The 21,626-nt window shown below is 39.6% G+C and overlaps 2 protein-coding genes across 3 annotated transcripts in view; both read right to left on the bottom strand.

Moving 5' to 3' along the window:
* The window catches only part of LOC149564774 (RNA-binding KH domain-containing protein RCF3-like), a 185,753-nt gene that overhangs the window by 26,349 nt on the left and 137,778 nt on the right, over positions 1–21,626 (bottom strand). The window lies entirely within an intron of this gene.
* On the bottom strand, positions 11,761–12,838 carry LOC149564775 (uncharacterized). The gene is made up of 3 exons (XM_089818366.1): positions 12,476–12,838; positions 12,215–12,367; positions 11,761–12,129 (listed from the first exon to the last, which is right to left on the bottom strand). The coding sequence occupies exons 1-3, from the start codon at positions 12,687–12,689 to the stop codon at positions 11,957–11,959; spliced, it is 540 nt and encodes a 179-aa protein (XP_089674492.1). The 5' UTR covers positions 12,690–12,838; the 3' UTR covers positions 11,761–11,956.

The raw sequence follows: 21,626 nt of genomic DNA, 5'->3' as shown, positions 1-21,626 counted from the left end.
TGTCAACACTTCCATTTCAACCATGATGAGCAACGTTGGGATGGCATTTGATTTTGAAGACATCAGAGAAGAGGACATCGATGAGACAAGACTTGGATCAAGATTGGATGAGTTAACAAAGGTTGCTATCAAGAAGAAACATTTGGGCACCCCTTCCTACCTCAATGCCTTTATCGATTTTGCAAAAGAGTATGAGAAGGACCACGAGAAGACACTACAAGCAGCAAACAGCATGATGAAATCGGTTGAGCTCATGATAAAGCATACACTTTGCCCTCCCATGGAAGAAGTCAACTAAAGGCTAGCTATGTTCATTGCCTTAGCTAAAAGAATGAAGGAAAAGGGGAGATTTATATTAGATCATTTGATGTAAGCCCAAGTGGCAATTTCTCTTTTTTCTAGGATAGGACAAGTGTCTAATTCTGATTGGCTACCATTTTGGTGCCTTCTCATTGGTTGCCACTTTTTCTTTTTTTTCATTGGTCCATTGATCAGGTGGCATCTTCTCATTGGCCAATGGGGTGGCAACCCTAATTAGGGTTTCTAGGATCCAATTTGGATCGTCGGTTGTAAATTTTGTCTTCTATATAAGGCCATTTGCTCTCATTTGTAATGGTCGGAGAAAATTGTTGCATAAGATAATGCCAAAATTGCCTCTCTTTATCGTTGTTGTGACTTGCATGGTGATTAAGAACATTTGGTATTGTTGCATGGTTTCTACTTCCACTAGTTAGAATAAGATTTTCATTTTAAAGTTGCTAAAATAGATTTCATTTCAAGTTGCTAAGTAAGATTGAGAGTAGATGGATAGTTGCATGGTAGCATTAGTGGATGTTTGATAGGGATCAATAACTAGGCCACTAGCATCCTAGCGGCTTGTTGGGAAGCCTTATGTGGTAAACTAGTTTATTTTCCTTTGAATCATTGCATCTATGGAGGTGGAGCTGCTGGTTAACTTTCATTAGATTCGATCCCCGTCCATTTGCTAATCTTTCCATTCATAGGAGTAGTAGAATAGCAAGTAGTTAGGAGTTGGAGTTTTAAAGAGGAAAGTTAGAAACGGATAAGTCATAAGAACATTCACCCTCCATCACCATCAACATCATCTGGCATTCACACCAAATCACCATCACTATCATTCCACCAAAGACCAAGTTATCTTCGAATGAATAACGTAAGCCAGTCTATGTGATTACCAGCAAATCACATCGATAACTAAGTTAGTATCCATAGGTGTAAGGAACATTGGAGTTTTTGCTCATGTCTTCATGAGTATTGACTTTTCAAGAGAGGAATTGAGGGTTTGATATTCTGCATCGAGTGTTCAATTGTTAATATGTTATGTAGTGGTACAAAAATTGACATCAACATTATCTGACGCTAGGAGGGTAGAATTAAATTCATTCTTGGAACAATTGTTGAAATTTGGAGCATTATTGCCTCCATCGTTGTGCCATCAACCTTATCTGGCTCTAGAAGGAGGGCCGAATTTAAATTCATTCTTGGGAAAATCAGAGCGTTATTGATGCGTAGACCCTCCTCGCACAATCAACATTATCTGGTGCTAGGAGGGCTTGAATGATTTTCATTCTTGGATCAACTTGGAAATTCAAAGTAGAGATTGAGGAGGAATGAGCTTTCAAAGTTAGATTTGAGATGAGAGATCTCTTTTAAAGTAAAAATCAAAAAATCAAAAATTCAAAAAAGAAGAAGAAAGGTTTCTTAATGGGCAGGCAAGTGGACATTCTTACCATTTGGTTTGATTTGAACAAAAGGTTACCTCCATGGTATTTGTCTCAACTTGTAGCATCAAGGAAGTGTAGGATACATGGTACTACAGATCATGAGGAGTTGGATTGTTTAGTGTTTCTCTTAAGAATGGATTTGGCATTAAGAGGAAAAAAGAAAAATTCACAAATACATGAGCCTGCAGTACTTGTCAATTCGGAGAAAGATTTTCTTGTTTTCAAAGAAGATATCAATAGGGAACCAAAAAGCATATATGGAAGAAGTTCTTGGTGCAGTGTACACGGTCTCTCACATTCAGAATCCACTTGCCCATCTTGCCAAGACACCATTCACTTGGTCAAGTTTCAATTGGGTTGGTATGAGGAAATATCAGCGGGGGGTGGTAAAGATTTCTTTCAGCTTTTAAGTTGGACACCAAAGAATGAAGAAGGTAAGATTTATCAAGATGATATGGTTGATTCTAATGTTCAAGATAACCAAGTGGATGAACCTTCACACGTTATATCACGAGGTGGAGAGGTTGACAAGAAAATTGAGAAAACAATTGAATTTATCCAAGAGAGAGAAAAGATGGTAGGCAAAGGTCAACATGTGAGGGCACACGAAGAACTACAAATGGAACGTCAAAAGGCAGACGAAAAGGACATCTTTGGTGAGCCTTCATGCATAATTCAAGGGGTGACTCTTGAGGATGCGTTGCAAGAAGTTTCAAATATCCTTAAAGAGGAAGATAATCAAGTGGGTGAGTTGAACATGGAATTACAAGATATCACAAGAGAGTTCAAATATGAGGAAAAAATACAAGGCACTATCTCCACTACGTTCTTTGGGGGGATGCTTGAAGATCCTATAGAAGAAATACAAAAAGAGTCATTGCCCAAAGCCTTTCAAGGTGATCAAGTTGTTGCAAGTGGCATGATTCACCATCAACTTCGACCTCCAGAAATTTTGCCACTTGAAATGGAAGTTGATGGGCAACTCACAAAGACGTATGATGGTTCTCCTATCAGTCTTGAAGGTACTATGTTTGGTGAGAGTCTATATAAAGAATTGCAAGATATTTCTAAAGAGAATTCAAATGGAAATTACATGCTAGATGATGAAGCTCCTATTGGCAAGGATATGCAAGGATTGTTGAGTGGTGATCAAGTTGCTCCCATGGAAAAAGAAAATAAAGAATAGTTTGGGTTGATGCTACATTTAGATATTGTGTTCAAGCAACTTGGAGAGGTGTTTGATGGGGAGAATATCGAAAAATCCTTGATTTTTGAGGATACACTTGAGGAGATTCACAAGGATTCATGGTTCACTGTTCACAGGGACAAGCCCCCAAAGATGATATTTCATGAGCTTGATTCCAAGATTGATCCTGCTTGGACTACCAATGAGTTCAATGTAGATGTTAGAGGGAAGATTCATCACCAATTGCGACCTCCTGAAGCTGTGGGTGATCAATTGAGGTTTAGACAAGAGTTACCACCTAAAGCACACCAGGTTGTTTCTTTCCCTGCTCTTAAAGATGAAAGGTTTGAAAGTTTTTATTTTGATTATGGAAATTCTAGAGAAACAACTTGTATTTGGATTAATCATGGACCCTATGAGTTTCCTCAATTGTTGATCTTGCATGATAATTTTCTTGAGGTTGAGTTTGAGGTGACCAAATTTTTTTCAAGGTATAAGGATGAGTTTGCAAGATTGAGAACTATCACCCAAACCTTGTTACTTTTGAACATCCTGAGAAACCATGTTAGATCTAGTGTATATATTAGATTGGTTAGTGTTGTCCCTTTAGGGTCTTGTACATAGTTAGGATAGGTTTGTCTTAGACCATTTGGTTCAGGAGAGTAGTTTAGTTTGCTTTCGTGTGTCGCTTAGATTGAGTTTCCTTTTAGTTGGGTAGATTAAAGTTTCCCTTTCAATTGGTTAGAGTAGATTTCTTTTAGTTGTTTAGTTTAGGTGTTGTGAGGAAGCTTGAGCTTGATTTGCATTAAGTCATTTGATTTGAAATTTTTTTAGCTTCCCTTAGTTGGAAAGCAGTTTTGGTTTTGGGCCTTTGCAAGAGCAAAGGGGGGATTTTATCACTCGTGGGCGAGGTATGTAGATTTTACATTTTTGGTGACAAAACGGAGTCTGTCTTGTTCATTTCTCGAATACATTTAACAAGGTTCAGAGATTTAAGGATGTGCTTAGTCGTTGGTCTATGGTAAGACTTGTATTAAATTTGGGTTAGACTTGATAGAGGTTCTTGAGTTATCTCTGGCATGGTTACAACATTCTACTCACCATTAATTGCTCTGAGTTCTTGATGTTTTGAAGTGAAATTGAACTTAGTAAAAATCATACACCTGCTTCAGCTCCATTGTGGTCTTCCAAACCCTTTGCAAGCTTAATTGCCTACAAGCCAAACAAAAGATTGAAAAGAAAAGAAAAGAAAAAAGAGAAAATATCATGAGAAAAGAGAAAAGGTAGTATCAAAGTGAAAATAAAGATGAAATTTGGTTCAAGGGTGTGCAATCATCTCTACTAGTGTTATAAAAAGAATCACTAAAGGTAGAACCATGATTGTGGTGCCACAACGATAACTCCGTCGGGGCTATAGATGCCTGATTGGCAGCAGGGCCCTATCCAAGTTGCTTTTGAAGGATATTATAATAGCTAAGTTTAATGGATCTGAGAGATTATCAAGTTCTTGTCGAGCGGGGAATAAATCATTTGCACACACATGGGTGACTTATGGTCAGGGTGCTCAGGATCAACTTTAGAGTTTTTCCCTTCTTGAGTACTTGTCCTTAAGTAGATTTGTGGATAGGCCATCCTGAGATTTTTGTTCTAAGTTACTTATTTCTTGAAATGTTCAGGAACATTTCTTTGGGTTAATGCTAGATGTTGTGAAGTTTTCATACCATCGCCCCAAAACTTTGGGGACCCCCTTTTTTCAATCGCCTTGGTAATAAATCATTTTTTGAAGTTGTCCAAAAAATTTCCAATTTTAGAAAATTTTATGTCTTGGACACCTTTAGGTCAAGAAGGAGGAGGTTTAGGTTTGTTTTTTCACCCGGTTTTAAGCTTGATTTTCTAGAACGACTAATTTTATCCTTAAGCCAAACAAATTTCAAAGAACAACACTTGGCAAGATAAAATTGTAAATTTTGTACTTAGAAGATTTTTTTTTTTAAAATTTGGATATAATTGTATAAACTTGAGTAATTTTCAAAAAATGAAATTTTTGTAAGATTTGGGTTTTTTGGAAAATCTTGAATTTTTCAGTGGAAAAAATTCATTTTGTGATTGTGAAATCAAATGGGAAAATCAATTTTAGACTCTAGAGAAATGATTTTATTTTTGTTAAAATTAAAAATTAAAATTGCATGGCAAAATCGAATTTGGATTTAAATTGCACAAAACTGGCATTAAATGGATTAAATTTGCCTTGAAATTTTTAAGTTTTTAAAGAAATTAGTAATTTAAAATTGAAAAAATTGCTTTTAACTTGCCAAATCCGACTTTTAATGATATATTAATTACTAAATCATCATTAAATGGAAACATTTAGCATCTCCAAGGCTTTATTTATTTTATTTTTGCAATTTTCGTCTACCCGGCAATTTAAAAATGCAAATTTCATTGTGGCAAAATTAATTTTTAGCTTATCATTTAATCCGGGCCAGAATTGTGCATTAATTAATTTTTTTTTTCCCTCCTAGGTGCAAGTCAGCCAACTAAAGAAGGCAAGTGAATTGGGTATAAGAGGAAGCTCTTTCCCCTTATCTCCTCATTCCTCATTCTTCCTCTTCATGGTGTTTGGCGATTTAGACTAAGGAGCAGATTTCTTCTTCCTTGGATGATTTTTGCAAGGGAAAATTGGTGTTTTCCTTGGATGATTTTTTTGCAAGAGCAGATCTGCACTCTTCTTGCTTGGCGAATTTTGTGGGAAGCAAATTTTGAGGGAGCCGAATTTTGTGGAAGACAAAATTTTGATTTTCAAGTTGCTAAGTAAGATTGAGAGTAGATGGATAGTTGCATGGTAGCATTAGTGGATGTTTGATAGGGATTAATAACTAGGCCACTAGCATCCTAGCGGCTTGTTGGGAAGCCTTGTGTGGTAAACTAGTTTATCTTTCCTTTGAATCATTGCATCTATGGAGGTGGAGCCGCTGTTAACTTTCACTAGATTCGATCCCCGTCCATTTGCTAATCTTTCCATTCAAAGGAGGAGTAGAATAGCAAGTAGTTAGGAGTTGGAGTTTTAAAGAGGAAAGTTAGAAAGGCGTAAGTCATAAGAACATTCACCCTCCATCACCATCACCTTCTCCATCAACATCATCTGGTATTCACACTGAATCACCATCACTATCATTCCACCAAAGACCAAGTTATCTTCGAATAAATAATGTAAGCCCGCCTATGTGATTACCAACAAATCACATTGATAACTGAGTTAGTACCCACAGGTGTAAGGAACATTAGAGTTTTTGCTCATGTCTTCATGAGTATTGACTTTTCAAAAGAGGAATTGAGGGTTTGATATTCTATATCAAGTGTTCAATTGCTAATATGTTATGTAGTGGTACAAAAATTGACATCAACACCAACCCACAACATCTTGAGGATATATCAGAGATATCATATCATAGTAAAGTGTGGGCATATTATGAATCCCGATGAAGCAATCAACAAACAAATACACTCTTTGTTGTTTTGAAAGTTGCTATATCCTGTAGAAGTCTTCCAAGCAAGGATTTTTACCTATCACTATTTGATGATAGGTATCTAAATGATGCTTTTTGTCTTGCAGGTATATATAAACACATGAAGAGGGAGTGCCAGCTTAAATGCAAAGTGCGAATTGTATAGAGCAAATTTGAACATAGCAAACCCAAATGGTTATATTGTTCCAGTCTCATCGGTTGGCCAGGGTATATGAAAATTAGCAAAGGCTAGAAATGATCTGCCGAGTACACCGCGTTATGAGATTTTGTGTGATACCACATCATTATTTGTAGAAGATAATATATGAGAGAGACAAGTGACAATAACTAGAAAGCGGAGAGGACTCGACAAAGAAGGCTGTGAGAAAGAAATAACATAGGAACAAAGTATCCTGGAGAAGACCATGGGAATATGTCAAGTAGTTTATTCATGGCATTTCCTCAATGAAAATTTCAAAGATATATTGAAATCACATCGCTTATGTGTTTCCCGCATTTAGGAGTTTCACGTCATCTTCTCCCAATCATTAACTCAAATCCTATTCATCAAACTTGTGTCTTATGACACTATTTGCTTGCAGGTTTGGAGATATACACAGAAAACTAAGAGCATACGCACTGTGAAACGATTGATAAATTATCTTCAGAGGTATCGAGAGTGTAGTATTGCCAAGTCGGAGGAGTTATCATTTGTGCTCGTGGTCCTTCAAAATCACCATTTTCCATCTTTCCTAGTGCGAATGTAAGGGGATAACAGAGTATTGCACCCATAAAAGTTTATTCAATATACTGTTGTGGTCCCATAGACTGCTGTGGTCTAGTGGACGTCATTAAAATCACATTCATTCATATAGATACAAGAATTATGGGTCAGTAATAAGCAGAGGAATCAAACTATTATATTCTCATAGAATAGAATTCAACTACCTTGTTCTTTTATATTTTACAAAGAGGTATGTCATTTTGAGAATAGGCTCATGTCTCTCTACCTATTATAAATGTAAGATGCAAAATCATATAATGGAAAATTCATATGCTGGATTATTGAGTAAATATTTTAATATGCAATTCTCAAATTGAACTGCAGCGGGTAGCATGATCAGTAAGAAATATTTATTTTATTTTATTTGCATGAAGCTTCAGAGTTGAAATATTATATAGTTTTTTCCTTTATAATTATTTTTAAATTCTATAAATAATTTATATGATAGATAAGTGGACAAGGTCAATTATAACATCTTAAAATCGAACAACGTAGATATAGTGAAATATTTGATTGCTTCTGTATCTGTGTCTGGTTTGTCTCCCAACCATAGGAGTTAAAGTGCATTCTAGACTGTTTTAAAATTGCGTCCATATATTTGATCTGTCATGTCTTGATTACTAAATTGTTTATAGTTGATGTGCGTAGAATTTTATAAAGTTGTACGTTTTAAAATTATAATACTGACTCTATTGCCCTTTTAATTTCGGCACCGGTCTTTATGTAATTCATGATTCGCAGTCCATATGCTGCTAATTATTTCATATATTTCCTTTGAAGAATTAATATATTAATTTGTTGCAATAATCCATAATTAGTATTTTTTATTTAAAACACTCAGATTCATACATTCATTTATTATTCTCAATTCATAATTTGCAAGTTAAAAGCTTTCTATAATTCTTGCCATTTTGGAAACTTTCATTTTATTTGCATTCTAACCAATCTGTTATAAGGATCTTGGATTTAAGTGATCTGTTCAGGATCAATTTTACCCACCTTGGCCTTGCAAAGCCAAAAGTGCAAAAGACTCTAATCAAATTGATCAATCTTGTCAAGTTGGCCTTAACCAGTTAGATATCCCGACATTGAGTTGGCAAGACTCGTTGGACTCCAATCTACGGTCTTGGGCATCAACAAGCTCAAACACCCAAGTTGAACATTTCGGGCCACAAATTTGTTAAGTACTTTACATAACCATTAGTCGGAGATATTTGAAAATTAGGAAGTTCTTGTCAAGCTCGATTATGAGTTTCAAATCACATACACCATCTGACAACAATTTTTATTGATGAGTCACCCATAAAGAAGATTGACAAACCTTATTTACTTTGGTTTTGAAAAACGTTGATCATCTAGCTTATCACATGCTTTCTGAAGTTGACAGTCGGGTATGTGCAAATTCTTTCATATTGTGAAGCACTTCGAGTATTTTCTTTTAAAACACATTTTCATCCTCTGACAAAAAGGGAAAACCCTACCGATCCTTCCAAATGTGCTCGACCTTCCATGCCCTCTTTTATATGTTATAATTTTTCACCTCCATAGTAATCAAAGCACTAAGGACGATTACATGCAAATGGAAATATCCTTAGAAAGTTGAGCACTTTTCGTGGTTGTGGGATTAATCCATTACCAACTTTTCTTGAAGTAAATGGTGTTTAGAGAAAAGTTGCGAGAAGGTTAAAATTTAAATCTTTTCATTATTAAAATGTACGCAAACACGGGCTTTGAATGGGGACATGAAATCCGAAGGACACAAAGAACCTCAAACTTTCAACAATCACTAGTGCCTTGTCCATTACGTGTAGAGGCAAAGAGCATAAGCACAAGGAGCTTCTTGTAGAGGGTGGATGGGAACAGAGCATACTAACAAAAATGAGAATGCCAAAACTAAGCACTACAAGATTATATTTACAAAAATAGGGCAAGCAACCTATACCTCTACGAGTGCGTTCGGATGTCCATGCAAAGCCATTGACAGGCTCAGAAAAGTATTGTTGTTGGAAAATTCTATATTGTAGCCGACGGGTAGAATTGTATCTGAAAGGGGGCATGATGATAGAGTCACCCCTTCAGGAAAGTATATGTACACTGTCCGAAAGGGACTTTGGATCATCATTGTAATCATCATAATCATATTATAAGCATTGGAGTGCATATTGCGTATATGAATAAAGTATATGTTCTGTGTTATATCTTACTCCACTACATGCAATAGGTATCCTTTTACCCTGTACGGTAAACATTTGGTGTCGTTGCCAGTCGAACTTGGAATGAAGGAAGTATTATGAAAATTAATGCCAAATCTGCTTAACAAGGATAGGAATAAGATAAAAGATAAGGATGAAATACACACAACACAGGAAGTTTTAATTTTAGCACAACAGGCGGAGCGCGGACAGAAGCTCTAGCAAATTACCAACAGACACCGAGAGGGTGAAGGAGCACAGACGGAGGGAGTGCATTCACCTAGCAAACCGAGGAGTGTCGAGGAATTGCTAGAAGAGACTCGATAGTGATTGAATTTGGTGGAAGAGACAAGGAAGGAGTTCCTTAACTTGTATATGCCGAGGGTAGAGAATCTAAACAGAAGGGAAGTAACTCGCACAGCTTGAAATGCCAAAAGAGCACGAGCGTAGAGTGAACTCTTTGTTCCCAATACACCTGATGAACGAATATAGGCAGAGAATCAAACAACTTCACTTGAGAAAGATCTTTTCTCACTAGGTAAGGGGGTTGTTGGAAGTAGGGCAGTTGTCCGAAGCAGTGTGGTTGTACCAAAGTAACATGAATCGAAATCGTATCGAAATCGGCACGGCCGAATCGAATCGTGAATCGGGGGTGAATCGCCAGTGAATCGGCGATGAATCGACAAATTTGAAAAAATCCTTTAAATGTAAAGATTTTAACAATTTAAGACTTATTTCATGCACCTTTTATTGAATATAACTTAAAAACACTATAACATTATCAAATAGAATCTAACATACATAAACATGAAACATAAAATCCATCACATACGTAACTATGTTATCATTATGTACTAAAATGTAAATTGTACGCTAGCTGAAGTAAATAAAAATCAAATGATCATAATGATTCAAATCATAGAATTAGTAAGATGAAATCATGAAGATCTATAAGACATCAAATCATAAATGTATGTATAAATCTAAGATGAAGATCCATGAAAGTTTGAAACATATGTCTATCAGTGATTCAATATCACTATCAATATCTATACAGTGTAAACAAAATATAAAAACAAGGCTCCAGCTCAAGCCTCATCATCCTCATCATCATCCTCTAGCTCTGCTGCAGCCTCAACCTCAACCTCTGAGTATCTAGTTTGCCTATGAGAAAGGTGTGTAAGGTAGGTCCTAGAGGACGGCCGAGCCATGTCCCCTGCATGGGCAATGGGCTCACGAATAACGTCGCTAGGGCCTGCGTCTGTGCATGCGCGTGTGCGTCTACCAATGCCTGAACGTGCTCTAGTTGCCTCCTCTGCCCTGGCCAGAGCCTCAACCTCTACATCCACCTGGTCAACCCACACGCGGTCTTCCTTAGTGAAGACTGGGTCCACAGCCTCTGTGATCCACTCTGATTCTGGATCAATCTCCTCTAGAATGATCAGAGAGGAGTCAACGCCCAAAATCTATCTGATCCTAAGACGAAGGTTGTAATGAACAAAGACAAGATCATTCAACCTCTGCACTGTCAACCTGTTTCTTCTCTTCGAGTGGATGTGCTCGAACATGGACCAACTGCGCACACATCCAGAAGCGCTGCTCAGCTGACTCAGAATGCGGATGGCAATTTTTTGAAGGTTTGGGGTTCTGGCCCCAAACATTTGCCACCATCTATCTGAAATAAGAAAAAAACAAAAACAATTAGTCTCATTTACAAATTACAACTCTAAAATTAATGCATTATATAATCAACTTTAAGTTTAGAATCTACATTCATGAACATTGAATATATTATTTAATTTTTACCTGGCTGTAGTGTTGTCTAAGCATTTATGGCCATCCTGCCAGAGAAAAGTGGCCCCTCCTTATTGTTGAACTGGTCTAGCTCAATAATCGCAGCAGCGCTGTTTTTATCGCTACTCAATCTCTGAATCACTGTGTATAAGCCAGTGAGAACCTCCACATCCGCCTTGAACTCACGACGGAAACAAAATGCCAGATTCAGATAGTAAGCTGCTACGTGGATGGGTCGATGGAGCTGATTCTGCCATCTCATATCGATGATGTCCCAAATAGGGCCATACCTCTCTTGCACTCCTACATATTGGGCTCTGATGGCCTCCTTGGCGCTATCCATGCCCTCATAAATGTAGCCCATAGAGGGCTTCTCCCCATCAGCAGTTCGTAGCAAAGCTACAAGGGGCTCAATGACCTGCATATAAAGTAAAACAACAAATTTGAGTCAAAACTTAAATATAAAATAATATAACTTAAAGTAAAAGCAAAATACTAAAGGTTAAATTGCAATAAATTTACCTTAAGGATTTCTCTAGTGGGTTTCCAAAAACCATCCTCGTCAAATATGCAATCCGCCACATCTAACCCTACAGTGGTCGTAGCATAGGAAGAGCAAATCCACTCCTGCCCAACAAACATGCTCCTCAATCCATCCCTTGATGTCAACAAGGACTACAAGGTGATGAAATTCGAGGCAAACCTCGTGATACCTGGGCAAGCTAACTCCTTGCCTTTTGTGTACTTCCTCATTGTGCTAAGGACAAATGCATGATTATAAATGAATTTGCATATTTTTTTGCCCTTTCCACACATGACTTGACAAACTCAAGTTTGCCAATTTCCTCCAACATGAGGTCAATGCAGTGTGCCGCACAAGGGGACCAAAATATGGTGGGGTGCCTCTCCATCAAAAGTTTACCTACAACAATTTTAAGTCAATTAGAAACTCAAATTTCAAAATTCAAATAAATTTATTTTCAAAACTTGCAAAGTTAAAAGTTTACCTGCTGCAACATAATTTGCTGCATTATCCGTCACCACCTGGATCACATTTTGTTCCCCCACCTCTACTATAACTTCCTTAATAGCCTCACATAAATATGTGGCATTTTTCACATGTGCAGAAGCATCAATGGATTTTATGAACATGGTATATCCTACAAGTAACAAAACAACGAATTATAATATTAAATGGATCATTAACGAATTAGCATTCAACAAATCAAAATTTACAATGCATGTAGGAAAGTAGAATGATCAATCACCTCCACAGGATACAAGAAAATTGAGGAGTGTTCTATTCCTCCTATTGGTCCAACCATCAGTCATGATGGTGCAACCCTTTGCAATCCATTCCTTTCGGTTCTCCTCAAGGTCAACCCTCATGTCCTCTGCCATCTCATCCAGGAGGTATCCGCTCAACTCAACCTCAGTTGGGGCTTTAAACCCCGGACCACAAATAGCAACCGCATCTATCATATTCTGCCAATAAGGAGCCCTGTCACAAATAATAGTTTAGATGTCAAAGACTCAAATTATAAAACAAGTAGATATAATTAAAGTTTTACTTTTACTTTTAATTTTAACTTTAAAGAAAACAAAAAAAAAAGAATCAGTTACCTGGCTGCAGTAAATGGAATGTTGCAAAAGTACCAAAATTTGCATATCTCCTTTCTGGCAGCATCGTGAATCTCCTTGTTCAAACCCATGCCCTCAAACGTGGGTTGGGAACCAGGAGTAGTGCGGGGCACAAAGTAACTATCCATTATGTTTTTCCGCACTCTAGGCTGCAATAGGTTGGTGTGGGACTCTGTCTCAGTATGTGACCGACTAGCACTAGCACTAGCACGAGCAGAAGAACTAGGATAAAAAGGATGCCTAGAAGAACCCTCTCCAACACAACCTACTGATGCGAAAGCTGATGCAGATGCAGATGTGGATGCGGCTGCGGATGCGGGAACATGGGAGCCAATACCCCTTAACCCTTCAACTTGCATTTTCCTATTTGCTTTGTCTTTTTCAATTTTTTCTAATGCTATTAAGCAAGTGCATTTTGCCTCAGGAGTTTGGTGAGCGCAAACTGTAACATCATGTCCAGGTATAGCAGCAATGTGGAATTTCAATCTATAAATACCCCCGGAAGTTATTTTTTCTTTAGAAAACATGCATTTTGTTTGATATTTGGTTCTTCCAGGAAACTTTTCATTATATTTCCAACATTCATCTCTTTTACCCATTGGAATTTGCAAAAAATGAGAGCAAACGTTGCAATAAAAAAATTTATGTAAAATATCAAAGTTTGAAGCTAATAAAAATTAGAAAACAACAAACCCTAGCTTGCAACTTAGTAAAAATAAAGACCATTCAAAATTTACACTAAAATTCTTGAAAATTATAGAAATTTAACAAAAAACGCATAATAAACTAAAAATTTAACAAAAAATGCATAATACACTAACATGCAAGAAAAAAAAAGCACTTACCTCTTGCAAATGAGTTGAGGAGTGTTGATATTGGCTCCTTAATGCTCCCAAAGCAATTGATGGGCTCCCCAAATGGCCTGCTGATCTCTTTGGTGCTCTTCCTTCTTGCCGGTTGGAAACCTATGGCTTTTCTTTTCTCTTCTTCTCTCTCACTTTTCCTCTCTTCTACTCATGCTTAACAAATAGAAGGCCCTTTAGAGTTATAACAAAGAGAATAGGTCAAAAACAAAGTGAAAAAAAAAAGTGATTTTTTTAAAAATTTCAACTTCCCTTTTTACATGCCGCGGGCGATTCATACCCAATTTTTAAAGGCGATTTTGGCGATTTTTACATGAATCGCCTGAATCGGCGATTCAGGCGATTCATGGCCCAGAAATCGGCGATATCGATACACAATGCACAAAAAATCGCACAGCATGAATCTGGTCGCGGAATCGCCGATTCAGGCGATTCTAGTTACTATGAGTTGTACAAACCAACGCGGGTGCTCAGAACAACGCGAGTACTCAAAACAACACGGGTACTCAGAACAATGCGGGTGCATAGAAAGCACCACCACTTCAAAAGAAAGTAGTAATTGCGGGACCAAATGAAAAATTGCCGAAGTTCATTGGTGACGGGACGACAAATCCGATCAGACACTACAAGACATGTGAAACAATATGGACGGCAAATGGTGTAACGGACCAGGATGACTAGGTCCAATAGTTTCCAGCAACTCTATGGGGTGTAGCAATTGATTGGTTTGTGGATGTCAATCCTTGGAAATTAACTACATGGGCAGACGATAGGAAGGAGTTTATAGCAGAGTTCTGACTGCTAAGGGATGATAAGGAAATTCTCACAGAAATATAAAGTACAAAGGAAAGAATGAAACAATTCATGTATATGCAAGAAGGCTGAAAGAATTGGTGGGGAAGATAGAGAGCCCACCGGCTGATGGATTAAAGAAACGATGGTTTGTTGAAGGGCTACAATTGGCACTAAAGAAGAAAATGAAGATTGTACCTCCAGCATCGTACACAAATGTGTATAATCGGAAGATGGATCTGGAGAGCGAGCAAAAACCAAGCAAGAAGAAGAAGCACAAATCGTTGAACTCAAACGATTCATCTTCCGAAAGTAGCAGCAGCGACGAAGAATCAAGTAAAAAAGTTTGAGTGTTGCAGAAGGATATGCTATGGATGATGAAGGAATTTAAAAATCTGAAAAAGAATCTTGACTCGGTGAAGGGGGAATTGTGGTGTAAGGACTATAATGAGGGCCACACAAAGGGCTCTTGCCCGAAAAACAATTTTGCAATATCTGCCAAATTGTGAGACATTCCACCAAGGAATGCCCATTCAATATGAAGATAAAGGGACATCAACAAGTGCTACTGACGCAGGAAGTATCCATTGGAGCAAGAATGAGCACAAACAGTAATGACGCAAGCTCAGGAGGATATCGCAACAATAATCAGCGCGAAAGGGGTGATAATAATAATAACAATAATAACAATGGAGGCCGAAGTCGGATACAGTACGACTCGAGTGGACAGTCGATGATACAATGTCGTGTGTGCATCCTCTAGGGGCACTTCGCTAGAGATTGTACCACGAAGGAGACACCATAGCTGTTATCTAGATGGTGTTGTCCGAGAGACCACGAGGATTCGAAATGCCCAAAGCAAGGGGTGAACTTGTTAAGCATCAAAGCATGTGATGAGGAAACACTAGCCATTACATGTGAGCAAGCAAAGAAGGCAAAGTACCCTGATGCAAAGGAAGAAAAGAAGAGGTTGCAACAAGCACACATAGAGTTGATGTCGTCGGTAGAAATTGTGTATCAGCTGATGGGTCCCTTCGGAAAGAAAATTGTGTATCAGCCGACGGGTCCCTTCGGAAAGGAAATTGTGTATCAGCCGACGAATCCCTTCGGAAAGGTTTTTGTTATGTAACGACATGTTGTATGTGGCCGACGGACTCCGAGAAAGTTCTTCAGAAAGTATTTATAACCCCTTCGGGAAGCATTGTATTCATCAGATTATTGAAGCATAATGTAATGTTCTGGCATATTCGAATAATAATAAGAAGAGTTCTGCTGTTTGTGTTCGTGTTCATTATCTGTGTGCAATTCTAATTAACCTATGCGATAAACATTTGGCGCCATTGCCCGATGGACCTGGTACGCAGGCAAGCGGATATGAATTAAATGCCGAATCAGTTGAACAAGAATAAGAATAAGTTGAAGGAAAAAGATGACATACGCATTGCGCAAGAAAATTTAATTTTGGCTCAGCAGACAAAGCGTCGAAGGAGATTTCAGAAGATTGCTGACGGAAACAAGAGCGTGAAAGGATTGTTGAAGGAGATTCGACAGCGGCTCGTTTTGGTGGAAGAAGTGAGGGAGGAGTTTCTGAACCTGCATATGCCACGGAAAGAGAATCCTGACGGAAGGAGATCGACTCGCACGGCTCGAAGTGCCGAAGGAGCACGAGCATGGAGTAACCTCTTCGTCCGAGATATACTTCCAGAACGAACAGCTTCACTTGATGAACCCTCTTCTTCACCAAACAGCGCGAGTGTGCAGAACAGCACGGGTGTTGAAAACAGCACGGAAGCCGAAAACAGTGTGGGTGTTGAAAACAGCGCGGGTGTAGAAAACAACGCGAGTGTGTGGAACAGCGCGGGAGTGCAAAACAACGCAGGTACACAACAAAACCCTCAACATATAGTGATAATGGCAGGTCCGAAGGAAAAGTTGCCTAAATTTGATGGTGATGAAGCAGCTAATCCCATTCGACATTGTAAAACATGTGAGACAATCTGGAGGGAAAATGGCATAACAGATACAAACGAATGGATTCGACAATTTTTCGCTACCCTATGGGGTGTGATTGATTGGTTTACTGATACTGATCCACAAAAGTTAAACACTTGGGATAACATTAAGGAGTTCATCGCAGAATTTCAACTTCTGAGCGACGATAATGAAATTGTAGCAGAGATATTCAACACCAAACAAAAGAAGAATGAAACAGTACGGGTCTTCACCAGGAGGTTGAAGGACTTAATTAGTAAAATGGAGAATAAGCCGGTAGATGGGCTCCAGAAAAGATGGTTTATTGAAGGCCTTCACCCGAAGCTGCAGAAAAAGATGAAGATCGTGCCACCATCGACATATACTGAAGCATACAATCAGGCATTCAACCTCGAAAGTGAACACAAGACAAAGAAAAAGAAGACCAGCTCATCTGATTTAGACGACGACGAGCCTTCAGGAGAAGATAGCAGCGATGATGAAGGCAATAGCAAGAAAGTCCGTGCTTTTCAGAAGGACATGCTCCGGATGATGAGGGAGTTCAAAAACATGAACAAGGAGACTAAGGGCAACGACCTATGGTGCACAGAGTGTAAGAAAGAAGGCCATACGAAGGGATCATGCTCGAAAGATCAATTTTGTGAGATCTGCCAGATTCTGGGACATTCAGTAAAGGAATGTCCTTTCAACCTGAAAGCAAGAACACCACAGCAAGTGTTCCTCGCGCAGGAGGCATCCCCGTCAGGAGGGAACGGGAACACCAGTACAAAAGGTGTCACATCAGGCGGATACAGAAACAACCGGCACGGTCAAAACAACAACAATACAAGCGGAAGGAGTCGAATTCAGTATGATGCAAATGGTCGGCCGATAGTTCAATGGCACGCATGCAATCTATGGGGTCACTTTGCCCGAGAGTGCACAACGGCGAACACACCGAAGTTGCTATGTCGATGGTGTGGACTTGGCGATCATGATGATGCTAAGTGCTCGAAGTCTAGAGTAAACTTGATTACCGTTGGGACAGACGAGGAAGAAGTTCTAGCAATCACTTGGAAGCAGGCGAAGCTATACCCTAATTCGACGGAAGAAAAGAAAAGACTGGAGAAAGCACAGGCAAAGATCCAGAGAGCAACGCAGGTAGGAACAACACACCCGAAGGGCACGCTGAGTACCTCCGTACGGAACTGCGCAGAAAAGAACATTGTACGACAAATATTGCAAGCCGAGATACCCGTCAGGATAAATGATCTGTTGCTCACTATGCCTCAGCTCCGATCAGCACTCGCAAACATCGTTCCCGCTACTAAACTACCAAGAGAACATGGAAGGGAGCAGGAGAGTGGAGCAAGTACAGTAGACAAAAAGGGGAAGGAAAGTGGCGCAAGTGCAGAGGATCCGATGCTGTTAGTCCTCTCATCCGGACGCCATCCGACAGTCGTCAAAATGGAAATTCTCGGGACTGTATTGATGGAAACAATTGTGGACGGAGGGTCCGGTGTCAATGCGCTGCTAGAGGATACCTGGAAAAAGTTGGGACAACCAACATTGTGGCCACCTACCTTCCAATTGTTAACAGCCGATCAACATGGAATCAAGCCATTGGGAGTACTCACAGCGCAACCAGTGACGATTGGAACACAACCGTTCCTGTTGGACTTTGTCGTGATCCCACTGAAGCGGCAAGGATATGATGCCATTCTAGGCTGGGGTTGGCTGATACAAGCCAAGGCAAAACACGATTGGAAGAAAAATACTTTATCACTTGAAAGCAAAAGTTGGAAGTATGTCATCGATCTACACACTCAGATGGTTGGAGAAGAAGCTCTATTGTCGGATTCTGAAGGAGAAGATGATGAGAGGAGGCAGAGTATGGAACGCGATCAGGAGGGAGCCCTACGATTGGAAGGAGATGACGATCTGGATTCAGTAAATGGTCTTTACCACTGGCAGATAGAGGATTACAAGCTCTTTCCAAGTTGTAATATGCTAAGGATCGACGAAGGTAAGAAAGAAGGAAATGAATGTTCGAAGGAACACAGAGAAGCCGAAGGAGGAAATGAATGTTCGAAGGAACACAGAGAAGCCGAAGGAGGAAATGAATGTCCGAAGGAACACAGAGAAGCCGACGGAGGAAATGAATGTCTGAAGGAACATGGACAAGCCGAAGGAGGAAATGAATGTTCGAAGCAACACAGAGAAGCCGAAGAAGGAAACGCGGGTATGACTGAAGCTGAAGGACAGAACATACAGTACGAACCCAAAAGAAGGAAAAATTCTACTGTACGACTGCGTAGGAAGAAAGTATTACGTCGAACCACAGATATAGCAAGAAGGTACTAGCAGCAAGGAACACACACGATACGGTCTACATAGGCAACAAGGAGGAAGGGTTCAATAAAAGTTGTAGCAGTACAGAGTGAATGTGTTATTGACGGACAGAAGGGGCAGCTGACGGAGTCCATGGTAGCGAGCTTCAGGAAAAAACTGGGCGATATAGAGATGACACAGAACAAGCGTAGCAGGTTTCAACTCAGACAGTGAGTGTTGAAGTACGACGACCGGAATGAGATCAAACCAGGAAAGTTCAAAGTTAAGTGGGTCCGGCCGTATCAGATCCGGGAAGTAGGGGACAATGGAGCAATAAAATTATGGACTTTGGATGGACAAGAACTGCCTCAGGCGGTGAATGGCTCGAAGTTGAAGGTATACCACAGCTAGAAGACTTCTGCGTCAAAAATGGCCTTTGGGCGACCCTTTCGTTGTTGCAGACCGACAATGCCGACGGTCGAAGGGAAAACTGACTTTGCTATTGAAAAAAAAAAAATGAAAATGTAAAAAAAAAAAAAAAGTGATGAAAAAGCTATTGTACGGATTTTGGAAACAAAGCACCGTACGGATTCTTAACTGTTCACCGTACGGTTTTGGAGGAGGTGTACGGTTTTTGCATATTATAAAGTCTGAGAATGTATGGCTTTTCATGTACGGATTCTCCGGCAAGTGTACGAATTTTTATGCAGTACAGATTTCATCAGTTTGCATCCGTACGGTGTACGGATTTTGGAAGAAGCTGAAGTGAAGGCAATGTACGGATTTTTCTAGAGCTTCGAACAGTATGGATTTTAATATGTGATGTACGGATTTTATAACAATAATGCAGTGTATGGTTTCTCAAGAGGCTGCTGTATGGATTTTTTGGAGGAAGATACTGTACGGCTTGTTATAAGCTTGTGTTTCGTATGGATTTTCAAGCAAATATATTAAGCATACGGATTTTTGGAGTCAAGTCACTGTACGGATTTTCCACATCCAAAAGTACGGATTTTCTTAAGGTTCCAGCATACGGATTCCAGTAAGTTATTTAGCGTATGGATTTTGGAAGGTTGTATCGTATGGATTCCAGACTCTGAAGATTAGCGTACGGAGTTTTTGAGATTGATGCAATGTGCACTATACGGAGTTGTGAAAACATTGATCTGGAGAACCTATTTCATGCGGATTTTCTTCTACTTTCAGCGTATGATCTTTAGGATGGTGGTTTAGCAAACATAGTACAACATCATGGTGTAGATGTGCATTGGCAGCGCAGGAGGTTTTGTAAAAAAAAAGAAAAACGTCGACAAATCAAGCATGCTTAGAATGAGTAACGAAGGATACCAAAGGGAAGGGGCAGCATCAGTGATTGCCAGAAAGAGTGTAGAATTGGCAAAAAATGACAGGAAGAGTGTGTTTCGTGCAGTTTTGTGTAGGTTTCAGAGTGCTAATTTGGTCTTGGCAGCGAGGGGCACTGCCCTTCGACCCTGCCCTGTACTGCGACAGGGAGCACACCTGGGACGCTGCCCCTCGACCTCACCGGGGGCGTTGCCCCCTGGACCCCCAGTCGTTGCGAATATCAGTCGTGGGAGTCTGACTAGTTGAGAAGACTTGGAGTTGCTGCAGGCATGGAGTGTCTGTGTACCAGAGGCACTGAGAGTAGGTGTTGGCTGTGAGGTTGTCTTGGTAGATGCGTAGAGAGCTCGGGAGGAGCTGATCATCCCGTTGGAGGTAGTGCAGCGACACTTGGTTCAGTGTACTCAAAATTGGAAGGCAGAAAGCGGCACAGGTGGCTATCAAGGTCAGATGTCAGATTAGCTAAGGTGACAGTGTTGAAGACCAATTAGTCAGTCAATGTATTTTGGTTGTTGATTTGTCTCAGGGATTTTGTAATAGTCGTCAGGAGACGACTTTTCTTTTTGGGGGGGATGATGTCATCGGTAGAAATTGTGTATCAGCCGATGGGTCCCTTCGGAAAGGAAATTGTGTATCAGCCAACGGGTCCCTTCGGAAAGGAAATTGTGTATCAGTCGACGGGTCTCTTCGAAAAGGAAATTGTGTATCAGCTAACGAATCCCTTCGGAAAGGTTTTTGTTATGTAACGACATGTTATATGTGGCCGACGGACTCCTTCGGGAAAGTTCTTCGGAAAGTATTTATAACCCCTTCGGGAAGCATTGTATTCATTAGATTATTGAAGCATAATGTAATGTTCTGGCATATGCGAATAATAATAAGAGTTCTACTATTTGTGTTCGTGTTCATTATCTGTGTGCAATTTTAATTAACCTATGCGGTAAACAGTTGGAAAAACAAATGGAAAAAGAGGAATTACAAACAAAAGACTCTACCGGCACCTCGAGGAGAAACCTAGTAGAACAAAACATGATAAGGCAGGTAATGCAAATAGAAGTTCCTATAAAAATAAATGACCTTCTTACAATGCCTCAGTTGCGAACGGCGATATTTAACATGACACCACTTCTGAAAGCAACGGAGGAAATAGGAAAGGATGGTAGTGGAACGATTACAACAGACCTAATGCTACTGGCACTCACGACAGGAAGACATCCGGCAGGAGTAGAGATGGGTATCCTCAGAACCATACTTACGAATACAATTGTGGACGGAGGGTCAAGCGTAAACGTGTTACCAAAGGATATATGGAAAAAGTTGGGACAACCTACGTTGTGGCCACCTACATTTCAGTTACTCATTGCGGATCAGCACAGAATCAAGCCATTGGGAACCCTGATAGCGCAACGGGTAACTATTGGAACGCAACCATTTCTATTAGATTTTGTGGTCATCTCGCTAA

This window comes from Cupressus sempervirens, chromosome 3 (genome assembly GCF_028749045.1).
Source record: "Cupressus sempervirens isolate cs-2001-9-10 chromosome 3, ASM2874904v1, whole genome shotgun sequence".
In the NCBI taxonomy this organism is placed as follows: domain Eukaryota; kingdom Viridiplantae; phylum Streptophyta; class Pinopsida; order Cupressales; family Cupressaceae; genus Cupressus; species Cupressus sempervirens.
Note: the sequence above shows the minus strand (reverse complement) of the source record. Positions and strands in the feature narration are given on the sequence as shown.

What these genes read in the sequence shown, in the direction of transcription:
- LOC149564775 (XM_089818366.1), bottom strand. Translation starts at nt 12,689, where the DNA reads ATGATAGATGCGGTTGCTATTTGTGGTCCGGGGTTTAAAGCCCCAACT. An exon ending in TTTTCTTGTATCCTGTGGAG is followed by an intron (nt 12,368 to 12,475) that starts GTGATTGATCAT and finishes TGTTACTTGTAG; the next exon opens with GATATACCATGTTCATAAAA. An exon ending in AGCAAATTATGTTGCAGCAG is followed by an intron (nt 12,130 to 12,214) that starts GTAAACTTTTAA and finishes AAATTGTTGTAG; the next exon opens with GTAAACTTTTGATGGAGAGG.